The sequence below is a fragment of the Aythya marila genome (assembly GCF_965140915.1).
Source record: "Aythya marila genome assembly, chromosome: 13".
In the NCBI taxonomy this organism is placed as follows: Eukaryota; Metazoa; Chordata; class Aves; order Anseriformes; family Anatidae; genus Aythya; species Aythya marila.
In genome coordinates, this window is record NC_139054.1 from 15,127,661 (window position 1) to 15,145,997 (window position 18,337).

The 18,337-nt window shown below is 51.3% G+C and overlaps 1 protein-coding gene across 8 annotated transcripts; it reads left to right on the forward strand.

Moving 5' to 3' along the window:
- Window positions 1-2,733: 2,733 nt before the first annotated feature.
- Window positions 2,734-17,585, forward strand: LOC309883124 (uncharacterized protein). Of its 8 annotated transcripts, none has more exons than XM_082770913.1 (11): window positions 2,734-3,232; window positions 3,845-3,959; window positions 8,847-8,901; window positions 10,327-10,665; window positions 12,079-12,348; window positions 12,720-12,836; window positions 13,573-13,674; window positions 13,888-14,013; window positions 14,145-14,237; window positions 14,544-14,636; window positions 15,299-17,585. In XM_082770913.1, exons 3-11 carry the CDS (start codon window positions 8,874-8,876, stop codon window positions 15,523-15,525), a joined length of 1,395 nt encoding a protein of 464 aa, XP_082627039.1. In that variant the 5' UTR covers window positions 2,734-3,232; window positions 3,845-3,959; window positions 8,847-8,873; the 3' UTR covers window positions 15,526-17,585. The 8 variants fall into 8 exon arrangements, with proteins under 8 accessions (XP_082627039.1, XP_082627042.1, XP_082627036.1 ...); XM_082770910.1 differs by lacking the exon at window positions 2,734-3,232 and adding an exon at window positions 3,278-3,332; XM_082770911.1 differs by lacking the exon at window positions 2,734-3,232 and adding an exon at window positions 3,438-3,539.
- Window positions 17,586-18,337: the final 752 nt, after the last annotated feature.

Here is an 18,337-nt window from a genome sequence, read left to right on the forward strand (position 1 = left end):
TTCTTGGCAACTCACTTGCTTTTGAACTAAAATTCTCTTTCTGCCGTCCTTGGTCTCAGGCAGGTGAGTTTGCCCTGCTGGACCAGTGCCATGCAGAAGGGGCTGCAGGACTTGGGGTGCCAGAGGAACTGCAGTGCCCAGTTCTGGAGGTTTTGGGAAGCGTTTAGTCCATGCATCTCGAGAGAAAGGCCAGTGTCTGCTGGTGCTGCATTGGCACTGATTTGGCCCAGTTTTGTGCTCGCGAGGCCTGCTGAGACCTGCCCTCCAGGGTGGGCCATATGCAGAGGGGATCCCTGCATTTGTGGCGTGATGAGGTTGAAACTCCACACTTTTGGGGGGGCTACACGTGTAGGCCAGGGGAGGGGAAAGCAGGCCCCATGCGTGCCTCACACAGCAGCACAGTGCAGGCAGACCTCACAGAGAAACTGACAAAGTATGGGTTTGATAAGTGAATTTATCAGTCTGGTGGGGCTGGAAACTGGGTAAACAGCCAGGCCCAGACATTCAGAACCCAACAGGACATGGTGGTGAGCAACCAGCTCCTCGGAACGCAGTGCCACTCCTCCCCGCAGGAACAGCAGCGGCTTCGCGGCACGCCGGGGTGGGAGCGGCTGCTGGCAGCAGAAAACCTCCCAGGAAAGAGGAGAAGAGGCAGCAGGAACGGAGAGGAGCCATCAGCAGGGAAACGGTGAGCCTGGCGCCAGCCCACCCTCGGCACTGCCCTCCTGAGCATCAGCAATCCAGCCCCCTGCAAGCAACTACCTGACTTGCAATCATCATTACTTTCAAAACACAGGATTTTTTGAGCCTTTTCTCCTTGGCAGATGCAGCTGCACCGTCCCATAGAGCTGCTGGGGACCAGCTGGATGCTCCTGGCAGGTAAAGTAGGGGATGGTGCCACCCAGCAGGCTCGGGGCTGGATTCTCACCTGCTGCAAACCAGCAGAGGTTTCAGCAGAGCTTTGCAACTGTGCGTGGGTAGCGCTGGTCCATGTGGATTAGGCTTTTTAAATGGGACAAATCGCTTGTCCTGCAAGGAAGGGCATCTCTGCTCCACTGTCCAAAGGCAGAGGAGGTAGAAGCAACTCAGAAGCATGGAACCGGGAATAAACATCCTCTGCGGGTAGGTTTATCTGAGACCAGGATATGTAACAACACAGAATTTATTGCAGTTATGGAAATAATCTCACTGCGGTCTTTATCAAAGCACCGGCCGGCTTGAAGCACAAATGTACAAAGCTTTTCAGGGTGAGCAGCTGAAATGGAAACCAAACCTGTCCAGGTATATGCACTGTTTGCCAGATGCCATGGTGTCAGGGAGTGCTGAGCCCCTACAGGAGGAGCTTTGCGTATTGCAGGCGTACAAAGGTGCTTGTAATGAAATATTTTCTCTTATTTTGTGTGTGTAAAGAGTGCTCTTCTAGAGCACGGGCATTTTCAATTATAAGCTTGTTTCTTCTCCTCGCACACATCTCTCACAGTTTGGGGGGCACAAAAATAAAAACCGATGGCTGTTCCTAGAGGTCACGAGCCTGAGAAGTGCAGAGCCGTCAGCAGGGCTTGGTTTGTTGGCATTCTTACGCCTAATGCCTGTCCTTGCGCTGCAAAATCACCGGGAGAGATTACCGGCCGGGGCCAGTTCCCAGGGGCTTTGCAGACAGCAGGCGGCAGTGTGAGGCACGCCAGCAGCTGCGAGAAGGGAGGATGCTGAGCCTGCGCTGCCGGCTGGGGCTCCTGCTGCTGGCCCTGCTCCGAGCATCTCGCCCGGACACTCAGGGGCAGCCTGGCAGCCCCGAGGGGAGAGGAGCTCGGGCAGAAATCCCAGCGTCTCCATCAGGAGAGGCACAGGACAGGAGCTCTTGTGGTGCTGGGATTGCACCGGCCATTTCGCAGCTGGTTAGTGAGCCTACCAGGAGTGGTGCCCCGCTAGACCTTCTCTTCACAAACAGAGAAGGACTGGTGGGAGATGTGGTGGTCAGGAGCTGTCTTGGGCAGAGTGACCACGCAATGGTGGAGTTCTCTATTCTTGGCTATTCGGGCTATAAAATGGAGCATGATCTGACTCTACTGGTGTCTGTCATGCTTTCGGCCGTGCTTCCTGCAACAATGAAGTATCCTTTATTGTCAGCGCTGGATGCTCGGGGGATCCTTCCACTTAACATGCATGTTCGAAGTAACAAACAATCTCATATTTATACAGCAAAACAATGAATATTCAATTAACGCCTATACATATTCATTACTGAAACCCGCCTACTCTCACTTCGTATGCTAGTTAGCTTATCAGTCCTTGTGCTTACACAAAGCTTCCCAAGAATTGTGGGCAGGGATCTTCGGGGCAGTGGTATTTGGGAGTTAGACTGTAGGTCTTGCTCCTGATGTACTTTTCTTCTTTTACTAAAGAATGCCAAGTTGGCTGAATCAGTTGTCTTCCAAGTCCCAGGAACGCAGACTTTGCTCAAGTTAGCTCAAGTTTCAGCATAACTGAAGTTTGACATATAACGAGATGTTGAATATTTTGTTCTCATTACATTTTCAACTACAAGATTTATTCTACCCTAAAGTGAGTTTATACAACATCAATGCTGATTGTGCCTCGGGGAGAACAGACTTCAGAAAAGAAACAAACAAACAAACAAACAAACAACAAAAAAAAAAAAAACCCACAAACTACTGTGAACAACAGCTGAAAACAGCAGCTGAGAAGAGGAAGGAGGAACACAGACAGAAACAGCCCCGCAGCCCCCAATGTCAGTGCAGCAGGAGGGCAGGAGGGGCTCCAGGCACACAGCAGCAGTTCCCCTGCAGCCTGAGGAGAGGCCCCTGGTGGAGCAGGCTGTCCCCCTGCAGCCCATGGGTCCCACATGGAGCAGATCTCCACGCTGCAGCCCGTGGAGAGGAGCCCACGCAGGCATCTGGGGGAGCTGCTGCCCACGGGGTACCCACGTTGCAGCAGTTTGCTTCTGATGGGTGCACCCTGTGCTATGGACCCGTGTGTGGAGCAGCTCCTGGGGAGCTGCATCCTGTGCGAAGCACATCTGGGAACAGTTTGGGCGTTTTATGGGAGGAACTCCACGCTGGAGCAGGAGGAGGAAGTGGCTTCGTCCGCAGATAAATATTTTTTTCACTATATTTTTCCCTCCCTGCACTTCTGAGGAGGGGGAGGAAGATTCAGTGTGCTGAATCCGAGCTGGTGCTAGGACAGCTGTGCTGGGGCTCCGCGGAACCGCAAGGTGGGGTTAATTGGTTAATGGCTGGGAGGGTGGAGCAAGGCTGCAGGGAAGGCACAGCCCTGCGCTGCTGCTGCTATTTTAGGAGAACAACGGGACCGAGGTGAGTACAGGGTTAGGAACGCAAAAAGGGGTTGGGGACAGGGAGGTGGGGACTGGGATAAAGTCAGGGGGACGGAGCCATGGGGACAGAGGGACCCCCCTGCTTTCCCCTAGGGCTTCAGCTGCTCTCCCCCACAGGGATCTGCTCCCCCAGCTCAGCTTCCCCTCCTATCCAGCCCCTTAAATACCAAATAAACACTTACTGCCTGTAAGTGCTCTGTGGAGTTCAGAGCTCATAAACGTCCCGTCTGTCTCCACTCAGCCCATTCCTGTGTTTTTCCACGGCTCCAGCATCTTGCAAGGCTTTACGCTTAACTCAGAGGTTAACGTAAAAGCTCCTGACAACCATTGCTGGGTTTTCCCTGCCTCCAGCGCCATGGGTGGGACTGTGAGAAGCCTCCTCACCCCAGCTATGTTCATCATTGAGCTTACGGCTGAAATTTTGCATTAAATGTTCCCGACACATTTTTTCTTTTTGCGTATTCTCGCTTTTGTTTTGACCACAACCTGCAGGACGAAAAAGAATTTCCCTGTCAGTTTGCGTTAGCTGCGAAGAGCCATGCTCCTCTACAGTTGTGCTGCTACTTTTAGAAGACAAGGCAAGATTTTTCCTTCTGTTTAATTACCGGTGAGTAGCATTTTTTTTCTGCTTTTCACCAGTTTTGGTAGTTCTTTTTGCTTTGTGAGACAAGGATAGCTGATCTACATCTCTCTCACAACAGGGATTCGTATTTGCTAACTGGATGTTTGACCTGAAGATTTGCATCTTTTTTCATGTCAGGAGAGTCCAATAGATCATTCCAGATAATTTATCTTGCAGTGAGGTTTTTATATTTGATCTGTCAACAAGAAGAAATATCTGTGAACCTCCCCAACCCCCCCCAAAATAACTATGGTCCTGAGTGCTAGAGCTGAATTTTCACATAGCTGCTATTTCTTTCCATCATGAGGCCTTTTTTTTCCCCTGTCTGAGCCCTTGGTGAGGGCTGATAACGACCGACCAGGTCTGCTCCTTGCCCATCCTCTGTGCTTGCCCTGCACAGCTGCTGCAAAGTGGTAACACAAGGGCACACAGCAGTGAGGGGCCCATGAGCAATGCTGGGCAAAGCTGGCTGCAGACAATCCTGCTTCTGTCAGCCCGCACACAATTTTTTTTGATTGTTTTTGAAGCTGTTAGAGCCGCTGCAGCTGGGGCAAAGCAGTTCCTTTTTCTAAAGGCTGTGCTGGCTCCCCAGCCTGCAAAGAAAGACCCTGGGCTGCTGTTGCTCCTCTGGCACAAATAGTGTTCCTATTTGTTGGGGTGGCTGCTGGTAGTGTAGCCCTGCTCCCTGTAAGGAGCTCTTTTCAACATGCAGCTCATCCCTGCAAGAGGCTTGATAGGCGCTGCTGATGCATCTCCCAGGGCTGATAGGCTGGAAGCACACGCCTTACAAAGTACTCTTTGTGAATCACTAGCGGGCTAGTGTGCTTCTGCTTCATTTTTTCCTCATGAGTGTTTTGTAGAAATGAAAGACAAGGCACAGAAGAGATGCTAATCGTAGTCTTATGTCCATCTGTCTTCATGAGCCTGTCCTCCCTTACCTGTGTTATAGCTAAACTCCTTGAAACACCTGCCCTCATCAAAAGTCTCTGTGTTTGCAACTGCCTCTCATGCCACAAATATCTGTGGGAGGTGTTTGTCTCACTGAGATGCAATGGCCTGTGTGATCACTGTTACACAAAACCACCTGCCTGCCTTATGCAGTCATTTCCTTCCAAGGGCTCTTCTCCGTTTCCCCCAGGTTTCTGAGGAATGAGATCTTATCTGCTGGAGGATGGATTCATTTTTTTAAAAAGTAGCAGCAAGTCACACAAGAGCTGCATTGCACGCCCTTCTTCCAAATTTTCCTTACTCTCCGTCTCCTGGGGATCCTCAGTGTGTCTCCATGAGCACAGGGAGAGCTGGGAGGGACTCCAGCCCCCAGCAGGAAAATAGGGCGTTTCCATGCTGGTTGGGATGTGCCTGGAAAAAGGAAATTCTCCATCTATAAATGGTGCCAGCTTTCTGCCCAGCCACTGTTCTTACATCCTTAAAATAGTTGCATACACCATAAACCAAAATATCTTTCCCATTTTCCTGTCAAAAACCACAACAGTTTATTGCCCAAACTTTGGAGGATACCAGAGAAAAACAGCCAAAAAGTGGCTGATTGTGGCACCAGCGTGGGGAAGAAGCAAGAGGAGTTAGGAATCCGTGTTTTGTCAGGAGATGATGACCTGGTGGCCATTCCACAGACATGGTGGGACAGCTCACAGGGCTGGGCTGTGGCCGAGGACTGGTGTGTCCTGCTGAGGACAGGCAGGCCATCAAGGCGAGGTGAAGGAGTTGCTCTTCATGTGAGAGAGCAACTACGTTGTATTGAGTTCTGCCCAGGGGAGGATGAGGAGAGAGCTGAGAGTCTGTGGGAGAGAATTAAGGGGCAGGCTGGTGTGGGGAATAGTGTTGTGGGTGTCTGTTACAGGTCACCAGACCAGGATAAGGAAGCTGACGAGGCCTCCTACTGATAGCAGCCTCACGATCACAGGCCCTGCTTATCGTGGGGGAATTGAGCTACCCTGACATTTACTGGAAGGCCTCAGCCAGCCACTCACAGTCCCGGAGGTTCCTCCTGTAATAAATGAAGTCTCAACCGAATCTGAATTTAGTAATATTTATAAAAGGCAAGTAAACAGCGCTGAGTGCGCGGGGAGTCTATGCTCTACCAGCACGTACACGCTAACATCGAACTTTCTAAATATACAGAACACTGCTTTTACATATTAACCCCGAGTATGCCTATAGATATGAATCATAAACATGGCAAAGTTTTAAAAAGCAAGTGTTTCACAAACAATCCTTAAAGGCAATTACTATTAATGTCCATGACTGTGGGAGCAGAATTGGAGTTGGTAATCCTGGTTGGAGTGCTCCCATATCTTCCATCGTTTCATTGATTTTTCTCAGATCATATAACAGTCTCCATTTTCCATTCCTTTTCTTGATTACAAACACCAGAGAATTCCAGGGCTAGTCATGGGAACAACACATCATGCTTTAAGTTAAGCAACTCGGCCTTTGGGCCTTATGTATCCTGTTCCTCCTGGATCGAAGGGAAACATTTCCGTCTCCTTTTCAAGGCCAATAGGGCCTGGGTCAAAAGGCACGTCCAGATCACCAGGGAGCATAACAGCAAAGGTCTGAGATGGCTGTAGTGGTGGGGGGGTGATGGTGTAGCAGAAGGATCGGTGGATGAGCCCGCAGTTCCCTCACTGTCTGGCAAACCCCACGTTTCTGACTGTGGTCCCACACGGCTCTTTAAGGCCTCAGAGACTGCTCACCAGGTGCCGAGCAATCCTACTGCAACCTTGTCGTTTTTAGTTGCACAGTCCCACACCTTGACCTCAATTTGGTCCCATATTTGAGGCTCATAAACTGTCTGATTGTTAATAAAAGGAATAAGCTGTAAGGTTACCAGGACAGTCTTTGTTCCTAAGGATGTATGATTCCCCATAATGCGCAACTGCTGACCAGCGAGGGGCAGTTGTGTGCACAGGTTCGCTTCTCTCAGCTCGAGCTTCTCTCCAGCTCCAGTGCGCCCATTTCCAGCAACTTTCTGTACGAGCTTCTCTGAGTGGTTTGCTGAGTTCGGCCGAACATCTCTTCGTGAGGTGATCAATGTGCCTGTTCCCGTCCTGGTCTCTGTTCTGCTAGCCTGTCCCTATTCATTCCTTCTTTCTACTTCTTTATTGATGACATAACTTCATCACATTGTGTTGCCTTTTTATCCTGAAGGCAGGCTCCCCTCTTATACCCTTTGCCCCAGTTGTTTCTTTTGAAAACAACTTTTAATTGGTCAAAGAACTTTGCATAGAACAGCAACAGCAAACACCCAGCAACTTGTATGCCTTAATAGCTGGAGAATAAGCAACCCAAGACTGCATGGTGTCTCCTGAATCACCCTTCTTTAATCCCTCTAAACTCTTTTACATTCCTGATGGCTTCATCGTTAACAGTCTGATATTGTCATTAACCATGTGGTTTGCCGACTGTTGCAGGAAGAACGGCCAAAAACATCACAGACGCTAGTATGGTCAGATCATGCTGCCCTTTATTACCCGAATAGCCTGACTTCTATAGTAAAATTAACAGGGGCGGATAGTGCCTCACACAAGATTATCGGTCAAAAGCACTCAGACAAACAACTGCACGAAAACAACCCCACCTGCAAGAAAACAACCCCCTTGTGATTAGCAGTCATGTAGATCCCATCCTTGAAGCCAGCTGCTGGCAACAATATTTTTCTAAATTCCTCAATTGGGCAGTGTGGGAACTTCTCATAGTCATCCTGGTAGCTTGGTTTGCTCAGCTGCAGCAAGCCATGGGATCTTTGCTGTTTCAAAAATCCCTCAACAGCCGACCCCCATGGCCATGCTCCCACATCTCCCCCTTCTTTACTAACATCAACCATTTTCTTGACATGAATTATCACTCCATATATCACACTCCAGTGCACTGATGATAACTTCCAGATGCAAATGGTGGATGTGCCAACTAGGAGAGGAGCACTGCTGGGTCTTGTGCTCACCAGCAAGGAGGGGCTGGTTGAAGTGGTGAAGGTTGAGGGCAGCCTTGGCTGCAGCGACCCTGAGATGGTGGAGTTCGGGATCTCATGTGGCACAAAGAGAATATCGAGCAGAACTGCCTCCCTGGCCTTCAGTAGGGCCAACTTTGGCCTTTTCAAGCAATTGCTAGGGGAAATCCCATGGGAGAGGGTACTTGAAGGAAAAGGAGCCCAAGAGAGTTGGTTAGCGTTCAGGGAGTGCTTCTTCCGAGCTCAAGATCAGAGCATCCCAACAGGTGGGAAGTCAGGAAAGAGAGCCAGGAGACCTGCATGGCTAAACAGGGAAGTGCTGGGCAAACTCCAGTGGAAGAGGAGGGTCTACAGATCATGGAAGGAGGGGCTGGCCACTTGGGAGGAATATAAGGGTGTTGTCAGAGGATGTAGGGAGGCAACCAGGAAAGCTCCGGCCTCCCTAGAATTACACCTCGCGAGAGGGGTCAAGGACAACAGAAAGGGCTTCTTCAAATTCATTGTGGATAAAACTAACACTAGAGGCAATTTAGGGCCACTGCTGAATGAGGTGGGTGCCCTGGTGACAGAAGATGAAGAAGAGAAGGCAGAGACACAAAACTGGGAGGAGTGGCTGACAGGCCGGAAGGCTGTGCTGCCATCCAGATAGACCTGGCAGGGAGAAATTCAATGAAATATGAGGGCAAGTCCTGCACCTCTGAAACCTCATTTCTCAAAATCCTTTTAGCAGGGCAGAAGCCAGGCCATCAGCTCCATCACAGGGGTGAACACAATGTGCCTGGCATGTTTCCTCTTCCCTTGGGTTTTGGCTGCTCTTGGGGTGAGGATGCTGGGCTGGGCACCTGCTTGGAGTGATCCAGAAGCAGCTCCATGGTTGAAAAGGCTTTTTTCTTCTTTTCCTTCAGATGCTGCTCTGATGTTTGCAGGGGTCCATGGAAGCCAGCTGGATGCTGCCAGGAGGTAATGTCTCTCTGGAGTGGGCCCATCCTCCTGCACAGGTTCTCGTCTCTGCATGAGAAGCTCCTTTCCCACCAGCCTCAGGCTGTCTCTAAAACAGACCATGTCTCTAAAAAATCTTAAAAAAAAAATAAATCTTAAAATCTTTGTGTCCCATCTGAGGCTCTAATTACAGGTCATTAAATTTTGTCCCTTTGACAAAAAATATCAGCTCCTCCCACGTCATCTTTGCTCCAGTGCTTTGCAAAACAGCAGGAAAAAAAATAAAAATATTAAAAAAAAAAAAAAAAAAGAGCAGTAAATTTGGTCTCTGTCATCCAAAAGCCAATGATTACATCTGAGCTCTGCAAACCAGCCTCGAGCAGTGTTGCACCCCACTGCAAAATGTGTTAGGTGCAGACAGTTTGTTCTTGTGATCAGTTGCACAAAGGGAACGGGATGTGATTGGGGTTTTCCAAGTCACCACGATGACGGATATGGCAGGTGCAGAGCCTGCAGCCACACACAAGCTCAGGAGCTAAATCTTCCTGAGGAAGTGAGGGAGTGAGTTCAACCAGAGAAGTGTTTCTGTACAGGCAGGGGCACGGCCGTCATGGGCAGCGGCTCTACAAATGGGTGTTGAAGGGATGGGGCAGAGCTGTAGCACTGCCAAGCTGCAGTGAAGGGAGGGCTGCAGAAAGCACCAGCACTGCTGCCTGTGTTGCCATCGGCTGGCAGTGCGTGGGAAGTGCTGATGGTGCTGAGGGTGCTTTTCACGGTGTCGTTCCCAGGCTGGTCCATCGCTGCTAGTGACCCTCCTGAGAGCGTTGCTGCAGAAGGAGCTCCACCCTTGTGCCGGTTTGAAAGCCCCTGTGGCTCTTTGTCATGTCCTTCGCAGGCTGTGAGTGTGAGAGGGGACTTGTCCTTGGGCTGGGTACCACCGCGCAGCCCTCCTGCTGCAGCAGACCTGGGAGAGGTGGAGAGCGGGCACCTGCAGCATTGCCACGCTCGCTTGCACCTCTGTGCTGCAGAAGGGCTGGTCGAGGTGTGAGCATCCTGGCAGGAGCCTCCCAGTGCTGCAGCCTCACCGTGCCTGGGTCCCACCAGGTTCGGGTGCTGAGGGAACTGGGTGAGGTCCAGGGGTGAAGCCACGCTGAACGTGGTCCCACTGAGCAGCTCCTGACATGCAGAAGCCCCGAAGGAGCCCGATTCCTGTTGTTTTCATTCCAAAAAGCAAGGAAATACTTGAACCAGTTACAAACCATTTTTATAACGTGCCCATAATGTTATGATTTTTTTCTTAAAAAGAAAAAAGGGAGGACGGAAATCAGACGTGCACAATGGGTTTCAAGAAGTCATTTGGGGCCTTTCCAAGAAGAGCATAAGAATTTGACCCTTGGCTTTTGCTTAGAACTAACCCACCCTACTTTGGTTCTCTCCTGTTTTCAGACCTGCTGCTGCTTCTGCAGGTGTCCTCTATTGCAGCAGAAATCACAAAGCTCTGGGCAGAGGAAGGATCCTCTGTCACGATGCACGCACCAGCTATCAGGAACATCAGCTTGGCCGAGTGGGAATACATAAGAGAGAACATCCCCGAATTAATCCTGCAGTACTACACAGAGACGCAGTCAGTAACCATTTACCCAGCTTACAAAGGCAGAGTGGATTTCTACCGAAACAACGGCTCCCTTGTCCTGCAGAAGCTGCGAGAGACGGACAGTGGCATCTATAAAGCAACAGTTAACTTGTTGCAGGACAAAGCAGCATCAACCACTCTTAGAGTGATCAGTAAGTCAAAAATTGGTTGAAAGGATGTTTTTCTCTGACCATCAGTAGGATTTGCCATCAGTAGGGTGCACAGGCATGCCTCCCGTGAAGTGGACTAGAGGAGGACTTTCTGGTTTCATTACTGCCTTGAATGACATGGACTGGAGACCCCAGAAGAATTGCTGGGAAATGTTGTAATGTATTCTGAGACTGAATCTGGCTGTGGGTTGAGCTATGGGTTGGGAATCGTGGCTGCTCAGTGCCTCCGTTCTTGTACCTGCTTCCTTCACCATGAGCAGCTGCTCACAGGAGGTGAATGTCATAAAATGCCCTCCAGAGACAGGATTTCTCACCAAGCGTTGCAGCCTCTCCCTTCACACCAGCATTGCCTTCCTCTTCCTCTGCACTTCCCTGCAGGACAAACAGAAACGAGAGCTCACCCTGGTTTGCATTGCCCTTTCCTGGAGCTCAGCAGCACTGCGGGAGCACCCTGCATGTAGGACATCCAGGGAAGGAAGATTTCAGGAGCATGTGGTTGCTCCCAGGTGGAGGTCCAGATGTAGCTAAGAGCAACCCCAAATGCTGCAGGCACCATGGGCAGTGATTCCTCCCACCAGCCCAGGCTGCCCCCAACCCCATCTGAGCTGGCCTTGGGCACCTCCAGGGATGGGGCACACAGAGCTTGTCCTGACAGCCTGTGACAGTGCCTCTGTACCCTTGTAATAAAGATTTTTTTCCTTGTATCTAATCTAAAGCTACCCTTTTTTAGTTTAAAGCCCTTACCCCTTGTCCTATCACTCCACTCCCTGGCAAAGAGTCCCTCCCCAGCTTTCCTGTAGCCCCCTTTAGGTACTGGAAGGTTGGTAAAAGGTCCCCCCGGAGCCTTCTCTTCTCCAGGCTGAACACCCCCAACTCTCTCAGCCTGTGTCCATAGCAGAGGTGCTCCAGCTCCTGATCATCTCTGTTGTGGCCCTTCTCTGGACTCTTCTAATACGTCCATGTCCTTGTGCCAGAGCACCCCTCCACCCCACTGCTGTGCGGGGGCAGCTTTCTCCTCTTGGAAGTGTCCATAAAGTCCCCGTCATCACTTCCCAGCATAATCCCAAGGTGCAGCTCTGTCGGGTCGGTGTCCGTGGCCCCAGGGTGCCATGCCTGAGCTCCAGGGGCTGGTGCTGCCCACCCCTGGGGAGGTGCCGTGGCTTAAGGGCAGCGGCTGGGACATCGGCTCTGAGCTTGGTGGATGCTGCCCTGCTCCTGCACTGTCTTCTGCCCTGCCAGACTCAACCGAGGCACTGAGCTGAGGTGCGAATGAGAAGGGGAGGTGCTGCTCACCCCGCGTGGGGCTTGCTGTTCTGACATTTCATGCGGGGCGGGTTTAAGGTGGGAGGAGAGGCAATCCCAGGCAGTGCTGCCATGTCGCTCTCTGCTTTCCAGAGCCCTTGCCCCAGCCCAAGCTCCTGAGCAGCTCAAACCTGGACGGTTCACTCATCAACCTGACCTGCGTGCTGCCAGAAGGAACGGTGGCTGATGTCTCCTGGAAGAAGGATGGACATCCCCTTCCTCCCGAAAAGTTCAGTCAGATCACTGGGAAGACCACTGTGCTGCAGATCAGGAAGGCAGAGAAGTCGGATTGCGGCTCCTACTCCTGCGTAATCAACAACTCCATAAGCTGGAAGGAGGCAGCCCTCAAGCTGACCGTGACAGGTTAGCATTGCCCTGCTGGGGTGGGTCCAGTGGTTTGCCACCTTGTCACACCAGCCCTGAGCCCACAGGTACCTGGACGAGACCCCCAGCAGCTCTGCTGTGCTCCTGGGGCTGGCAGATGGATTGTTCGTTGGCTGTTGTCTCACTTGGACCTGCAGCCTTTGTGCATTTAGGTGCCAGCTCAAGCCCGCTCTGTCTTCTCATCTCTAGCAGGTCTGGGCACCAGCACTTTGTCCCTGAGACCCTCGCAGGTTTCAGCTGCCTCTTGTGGGATCTGCCACGCAAGGAAACCCAGTAATCCTTTAGGGTTTCGAGCTTGTTGCAGACTCCTGGGATAGCTGCTCCATGTTGTGGGGTTGTCCTCCATGCAGGTCTTACTCCTCCTGCCCGTGCTGCACAGATGACATCCGCTGCTGCGCTGGTGCTCACTGCCATCTCTGCCGTCCTCTTCATTATCCGGCTCTCTCAGCTGGGGAAGCTCAGACTCGGTGAGTGCCCACGCCTGAGCTCCTCTCTCCATGCCGTGGAGAGGGCAGGGGGCGAGGCAAGCCCCTTCTCTCCGAACTCACCGCGGTAGTTGGAGGAAGCTTGCTCGATGGTCGTGGAGTTCATGCACTTCTTCTTATGGTTCTGTGGTTTGAACAGAAAATAAAATTTCCTAGCAGCAGTAATCCCGAATGGCTTTGGGAGAAATTGGGCCACCTGCAGGTATCATGGTATGAGGCATAGGAGTTGTTCCTCTCTGTCCTCAGGAGTCCCTGGGGAGAAATAGAAAGGGCAGGACACAAAGAGCTTCCTGCGTGGAGGTGCTGAGAGCTGACCAAGGGCCACGTGGCATTGGGTTTGGCGACCAAGCACACTGGTGTTTGGGTCAGGATGGTGCAAACTGCTGTGCACCCATACCCAAGCTTACGGGTTGATGTGGGTGCTTCTGTAGCAGCATGATGGTTAGCAGAAAAGAGACCATAAGACCTAGCCAACAGCAAGTCCTCCCATCTGGCTCGCATCTCATGGTTCCTCCTCAAGTCAAACAAAGCCCTTTAGAAGCGTACCAAAAGCCTTTGAAGTCCACCAGCGTTTGTCTTTGAGGTTTCCAAATCTCGGGAATTTGATTCTTTACAAGGGAAATGTGTGCTTGGTGTTCACCTTCCCTTCCCAGGCTGCACCCTGGATCCCTTGGTGAGGTTCCGAGCCCTAACTCAAAGATATTTGCCTTTTTCCCAGGAAAGGAAGCGTGGGAATGGTTAATGATGTCCATCCTGGGGCTGCTGTGCACCTCTTGTCTCCTCCTGTTGGCTGCCTCTGTCATCTGGATGCAGGAAGATGGTAGGATTCATTTAAACTGAGTTGTTCTTCATTTCTCCCGTGTCTTATCTTTGATGACACCAAAGACCTCCAGGTCTCTCCAGCAGCATCCTTGTCTGATGCAGTGCTGTTGGGTTTGGAGAATCAATGTCAGGGTTCCCTGCTCTGTAGTGTCTGCCTTGGCCAGGAGAAGCTTTCCCATCTCACCTCCTTGTTTAATTCTGCTCCCCACAGGTCATTCTGCTGCCTTCATCCTGCTCGGGCTTATCCTCTCGGCTGGGATCGTGGCCATGGCACTGACGGCGGTGGCGATGTCGCCGTGCAGACCAGCAGTGCTCACATACTTCAGGTCCAAAGGCTGTGAGTTGCTGTCAGTGGCCTAAGCCTCCGGTGCAAAAGGCCCAAGGAGAGCCTGGGAGCAAACTCCCCGTGCTGGCCTGCCCTCCTCTCCCATTTCTCTCCCATCCACCAGAACTTCTCCCCTCTCCCAGGGCACCATGTCATCCTGTGCATTACAGCCACGACGCTGGTAGTCAACCTGCTGTTCACCAGCCTCCTGCTCCACAACTTCCATCAGCTCCACGGTAATGGGCGGCCGGGTTGGCACCACGTGTGGCCTTGGTCGCCTTCCTTCTGGGGAGAGGTGGGGTGTTCGGGGTGGGACTGGCCTCAGCCAGGGAAGAGAAAGTCCTTGGGTGGCTTTGTAGGCTGTAGTTGATGCAGTCATGGCAAGCCCTGTGCTTAGCCGGGAGGTCACAGCAGGGCAAGGTTTGCCCCTGGAGCTCCAGAGCGTGAAACACCAGGATGCTCTGAATGACCTTCATGTTCTGTAGATGTTCAAGGGGGGCAGGAGAGCAACCACTGACAAGTTCTCACTGTCTCCTTGGCAGAGCGGGGCTGCTCAGAGGATGTCAATCTGACCATTGGCTTCGTCATTCCTGCTGTGGCAGTCCTCCCCATGCTGCTGCTCCTCTTCCTGTGGTGTAAGTAGCCCAGAGGTTTCCATCCAGCCACACCAAGTACCTGCTCCATCACTGAGACCCCGCTCTCAGCTCCCTTCCCCTGGCAGCAGGTCTTGAGACAAGAGGCAATGTGCCTCTGCTTCACTCAGGGATCCTCAAGGAGGTGTTCGTGGAAAGCGAGTTTCTCCTCCCAAATGTGGAGGATGCTCTTCTGCTCTCCTCCTGACTCAGGAGATGCGGGCTGGTGCCCAGCTGGTCACTGACCTGAAGAGTAGTGAGCCCACAGTGTGACTCCCCAGAAATGTGTGCTCAACTCTCATCTCCTGCAAGAATGAGTGCGGAGGAGGCTCCATTACGTGTTGAAGAGAGGGTGGGAAGGGGACCCCTGCTTTGCCAGGGTGTGCAGAACAATTGGGAATCGGAAATACAAGAAATATTGCACTAACCTACCAAGGGCTGGTAGGTTAGAGGTGCAGGGGCTTGCAGGCAAGGTGGGTGTCTGTCTCTGTGCTGCCTTCTGGCTCTCCATCCAAAACAGAGATCTGGTTTTGGACACAGAGGGGTTTGGCCACGTGAAAGCCTCCAAAACCCATTCTTCCCTGCAGTCGCATTTTCACATGTCCCCATGAAGCTCAGGGTGGTGTTGCAAACCCAGGAGCTGATGCCCTCTCCTTTGTTTTCAGCTTACAAGAAAAATCAGGAGAGGCAGCAGCAGCCGGACCCCCAGGAGGTCACCCACAGCTTACAGACCACGTCCACCTTGGTGACTTCCTGTACAGATCAGGTGTCTCCTTCTCTGGGTGCTGCAGATACTTGTAATGGTACGATGAATATTCAATACTCACCGGGAAGCATCCATCTGCCTTCCTGCAGAACAGCACGGGTGGATTTATCACCACCTGGGGAGTGACATCAGAAGAATCAGTCATTGGAAAATCTGGTACATTCCTCCTAGGCCATTCCAGAAACTGAACTAGTGCCAAAGTGGATACTGGATGATTTTGAGTCTTAAGGATTCTTTGTAATACATCTAGGTTAGATTGCTGCTCTTTTTGCTTCCCGTAGTTCCCGACCGCTCATCTCCTGTCCTCCAGATCAGTGATGGTGCTCAAGAGCCTTTCCTTTTCCTCCAGCTGCGGTTGGGTTGGGCATTGCCACTGGAATGGGCTGCTACAGCCTCACTCGTTGTGCCCCACGTTGGGTGCCATTTGTGGTGACCGAGTGCACAGACTCTTCGTGTGATCAAGTCTCTATTGCAACCCGGCTATGCTCCTTTTACACACTTTCCTTCCAGAGGTTTTCCTTCCACAAATCCTCCAGCCCCGTTTACAGTCCTTTGATCCTTGTATTTCTCAGGCTGGTGGGTACCTTATTGCAACCTCCTGTTCCCATGCTGGGTTTTGGTCACACTTTGTAGCTTTCCTCTTTCCTGGGCCTCGTGGCAGTCCTTGCTCTTACCTCCTCTTGTTATTCCCGTATGCCTCAGACTCTGTGGTGACTCGCATCCCCCACATTTCTCTTGTCTTCAGCACTCCCTTCCTGTTTTTTCACGAGTCTTATCCACATTTCTAACTAAACCTACTTTTTCTACATTTCCCACAATTTATCCATATATGGTGCTAATTAAACCTACATTTTCTGCATAGAATCATAGAACCATAGAATATCCCGAGTTGGAGGGGACCCATGCGGATCATCAAGTCCAACTCCTGGCACCGCACTGGTCTACCCAAAAGTTTAGACCATGTGCCTGAGTCCGATCTCTTCTTAAATTCAGATAGGCTTGGTGCAGTGACTGCTTCCCTGGGGAACCTGTGAAGAACCTCACCCTGATGTCCAGCCTAAACCTCCCTTACCTCAGCTTAACACTGTCCCCCCTGCACTGGTGTTTACACAGAACAGGTCACCTGCCTCCCCACTCCCCCTCATGAGGAAGCTGCAGACAGCGATGAGGTCCCCCCTCAGCCTCCTCTTCTCCAGGCTGACCAGGCCCAGTGCCCTCAGCCGTCTTCCCCTCTAGGCCCTTCACCATCTTCATCACCCTCCTCTGGACACTCTCCAACAGTTTCGTGTCCTTGTGCTGTGGTGCCCAGAACTGCACACAGCACTCGAGGTGAGGCCGCACCAGCGCAGGGCAGGCAGGCAGGACAATTCCTTCCCTCGACCGACTAGCGATGCCGTGCTTGGTGCACCCCAGGGTACGGCTGGCAATATGTGATTACAGATCCCACACTGGTCTACCTCTTTGCAGGTGCCCTTTCCTGGGTACTGACTATTATTGTGGTTGGCAAGCTCTCCTTTTCTATTTTTATATATTTATATATATATAAATATTTTCATATATATATTTATATAAATGTTGAGTGATTTTTAGAACAGCAAGGAGACCATGACTTGTTTCAGCTGATCAAACCAAGGTACGAGGGCGACTACGAGGAGTTCCCATGACAGTGTTCCTATACTGCCCAATTGAGGAATTTAGAAAAATATTGTTGCCAGCAGCTGGCTTCAAGGACAAGATCTGTGTGACTGCTAATCACAAGGGGGTTGTTTTCTTGCAGCTGTCTGTCGGAGTGCATTTTGACTGATAATCTTGTGTGAGACACTATCCGTCCATGTTAAGTTTGCTATGAGAATCAGGCTATTTTGGTAATAAAGAGAGAGCATGATCTGACCATACTGGTGTCTGTCATGTTTTCGGCCATTCTTCCTGCAACATATATATATATAAATAAAATTATATATATATATATATTCTGATTTTTTATATATATTTAAAAGAACCAGTGACCTAGCCTGTGCTGATTTCCCTTGCACAGGCTCTTAACTAACCTTGTGGTCGCACCACAGCTGTCAGTGGTTTCCATGCTTTGTGGGCTGTAGACTTTTGGGTTCAGGTGAAGGTCCTTTGCTGTCCCCCCTGGTATCAGATGAGAAATATTCAAACATGAAAAAATTAAATAAATAATAAAAAAAGAAATCCTACACTCACCTTTTTCTTTGCTTTGCTAGAGCTGCAGCAATAGAAGGATTCCATTTGGATCCTCTGCTGGTGTCCCCGCTGTGTCTCCTAAAGCACAGGATAGTTCAGTGCTATCTGGGCCCCAGCTCTGGGGCCAGATCCTGCCTTGGCCAGCTCTGGACCAGGTTTCTCGAGGGGGTGCAGGCCAGGGCAGACTGCTTTACAGACCAAACTAAAGCTGAGCAGTGCCCTGGGTTGCAACAAATCCCGTCCCAAGGGAAAGCGCATCCCCGGGGCAAGGAAAGCCCCTGTCCCAGCCAGGCTGGAGCACAGCTTGCCAAGATGCCTCCTCCAGGCCATTCCAGTGCGTGACCACTCTTTGAGAGAAAAAGCTTTTCCTGATATCTAAATCTCCTCAGGAGCAACTGTTGGCCATTTCTTCAAGTCCTATCATTAGTTATCTGAGAGAAGAGGCCGACTCCCTCCTCATCACAACCTCCCTTCAGGCAGTTGTAGGGAGCAATGAGGTCTCCTCTGAGCCACCTCTTCCCCACACCAAAAAACCCCAGTTCCCTCAGCCGCTCCTCACAGGACTTGTGCTCCAGGCCCTTCACCAGCTTTGTAGTCCATCTCTGGACACGCTCCGGGGCCTCAATGTCCTTCTTGTAGTGAGGGGCCCAAAGCTGAGCACAGCACTCAAGGTGCAGCCTCGCCAGAGCAGAGTACAGGGGGGCGATCACCTCCCTGGTCCTGCTGGCTG

What these genes read in the sequence shown, in the direction of transcription:
- LOC309883124 (XM_082770913.1), top strand. Translation starts at nt 8,874, where the DNA reads ATGGAAGCCAGCTGGATGCTGCCAGGAG. An exon ending in CATCTGGATGCAGGAAGATG is followed by an intron (nt 13,675 to 13,887) that starts GTAGGATTCATT and finishes TGCTCCCCACAG; the next exon opens with GTCATTCTGCTGCCTTCATC. An exon ending in CAACTTCCATCAGCTCCACG is followed by an intron (nt 14,238 to 14,543) that starts GTAATGGGCGGC and finishes TCTCCTTGGCAG; the next exon opens with AGCGGGGCTGCTCAGAGGAT.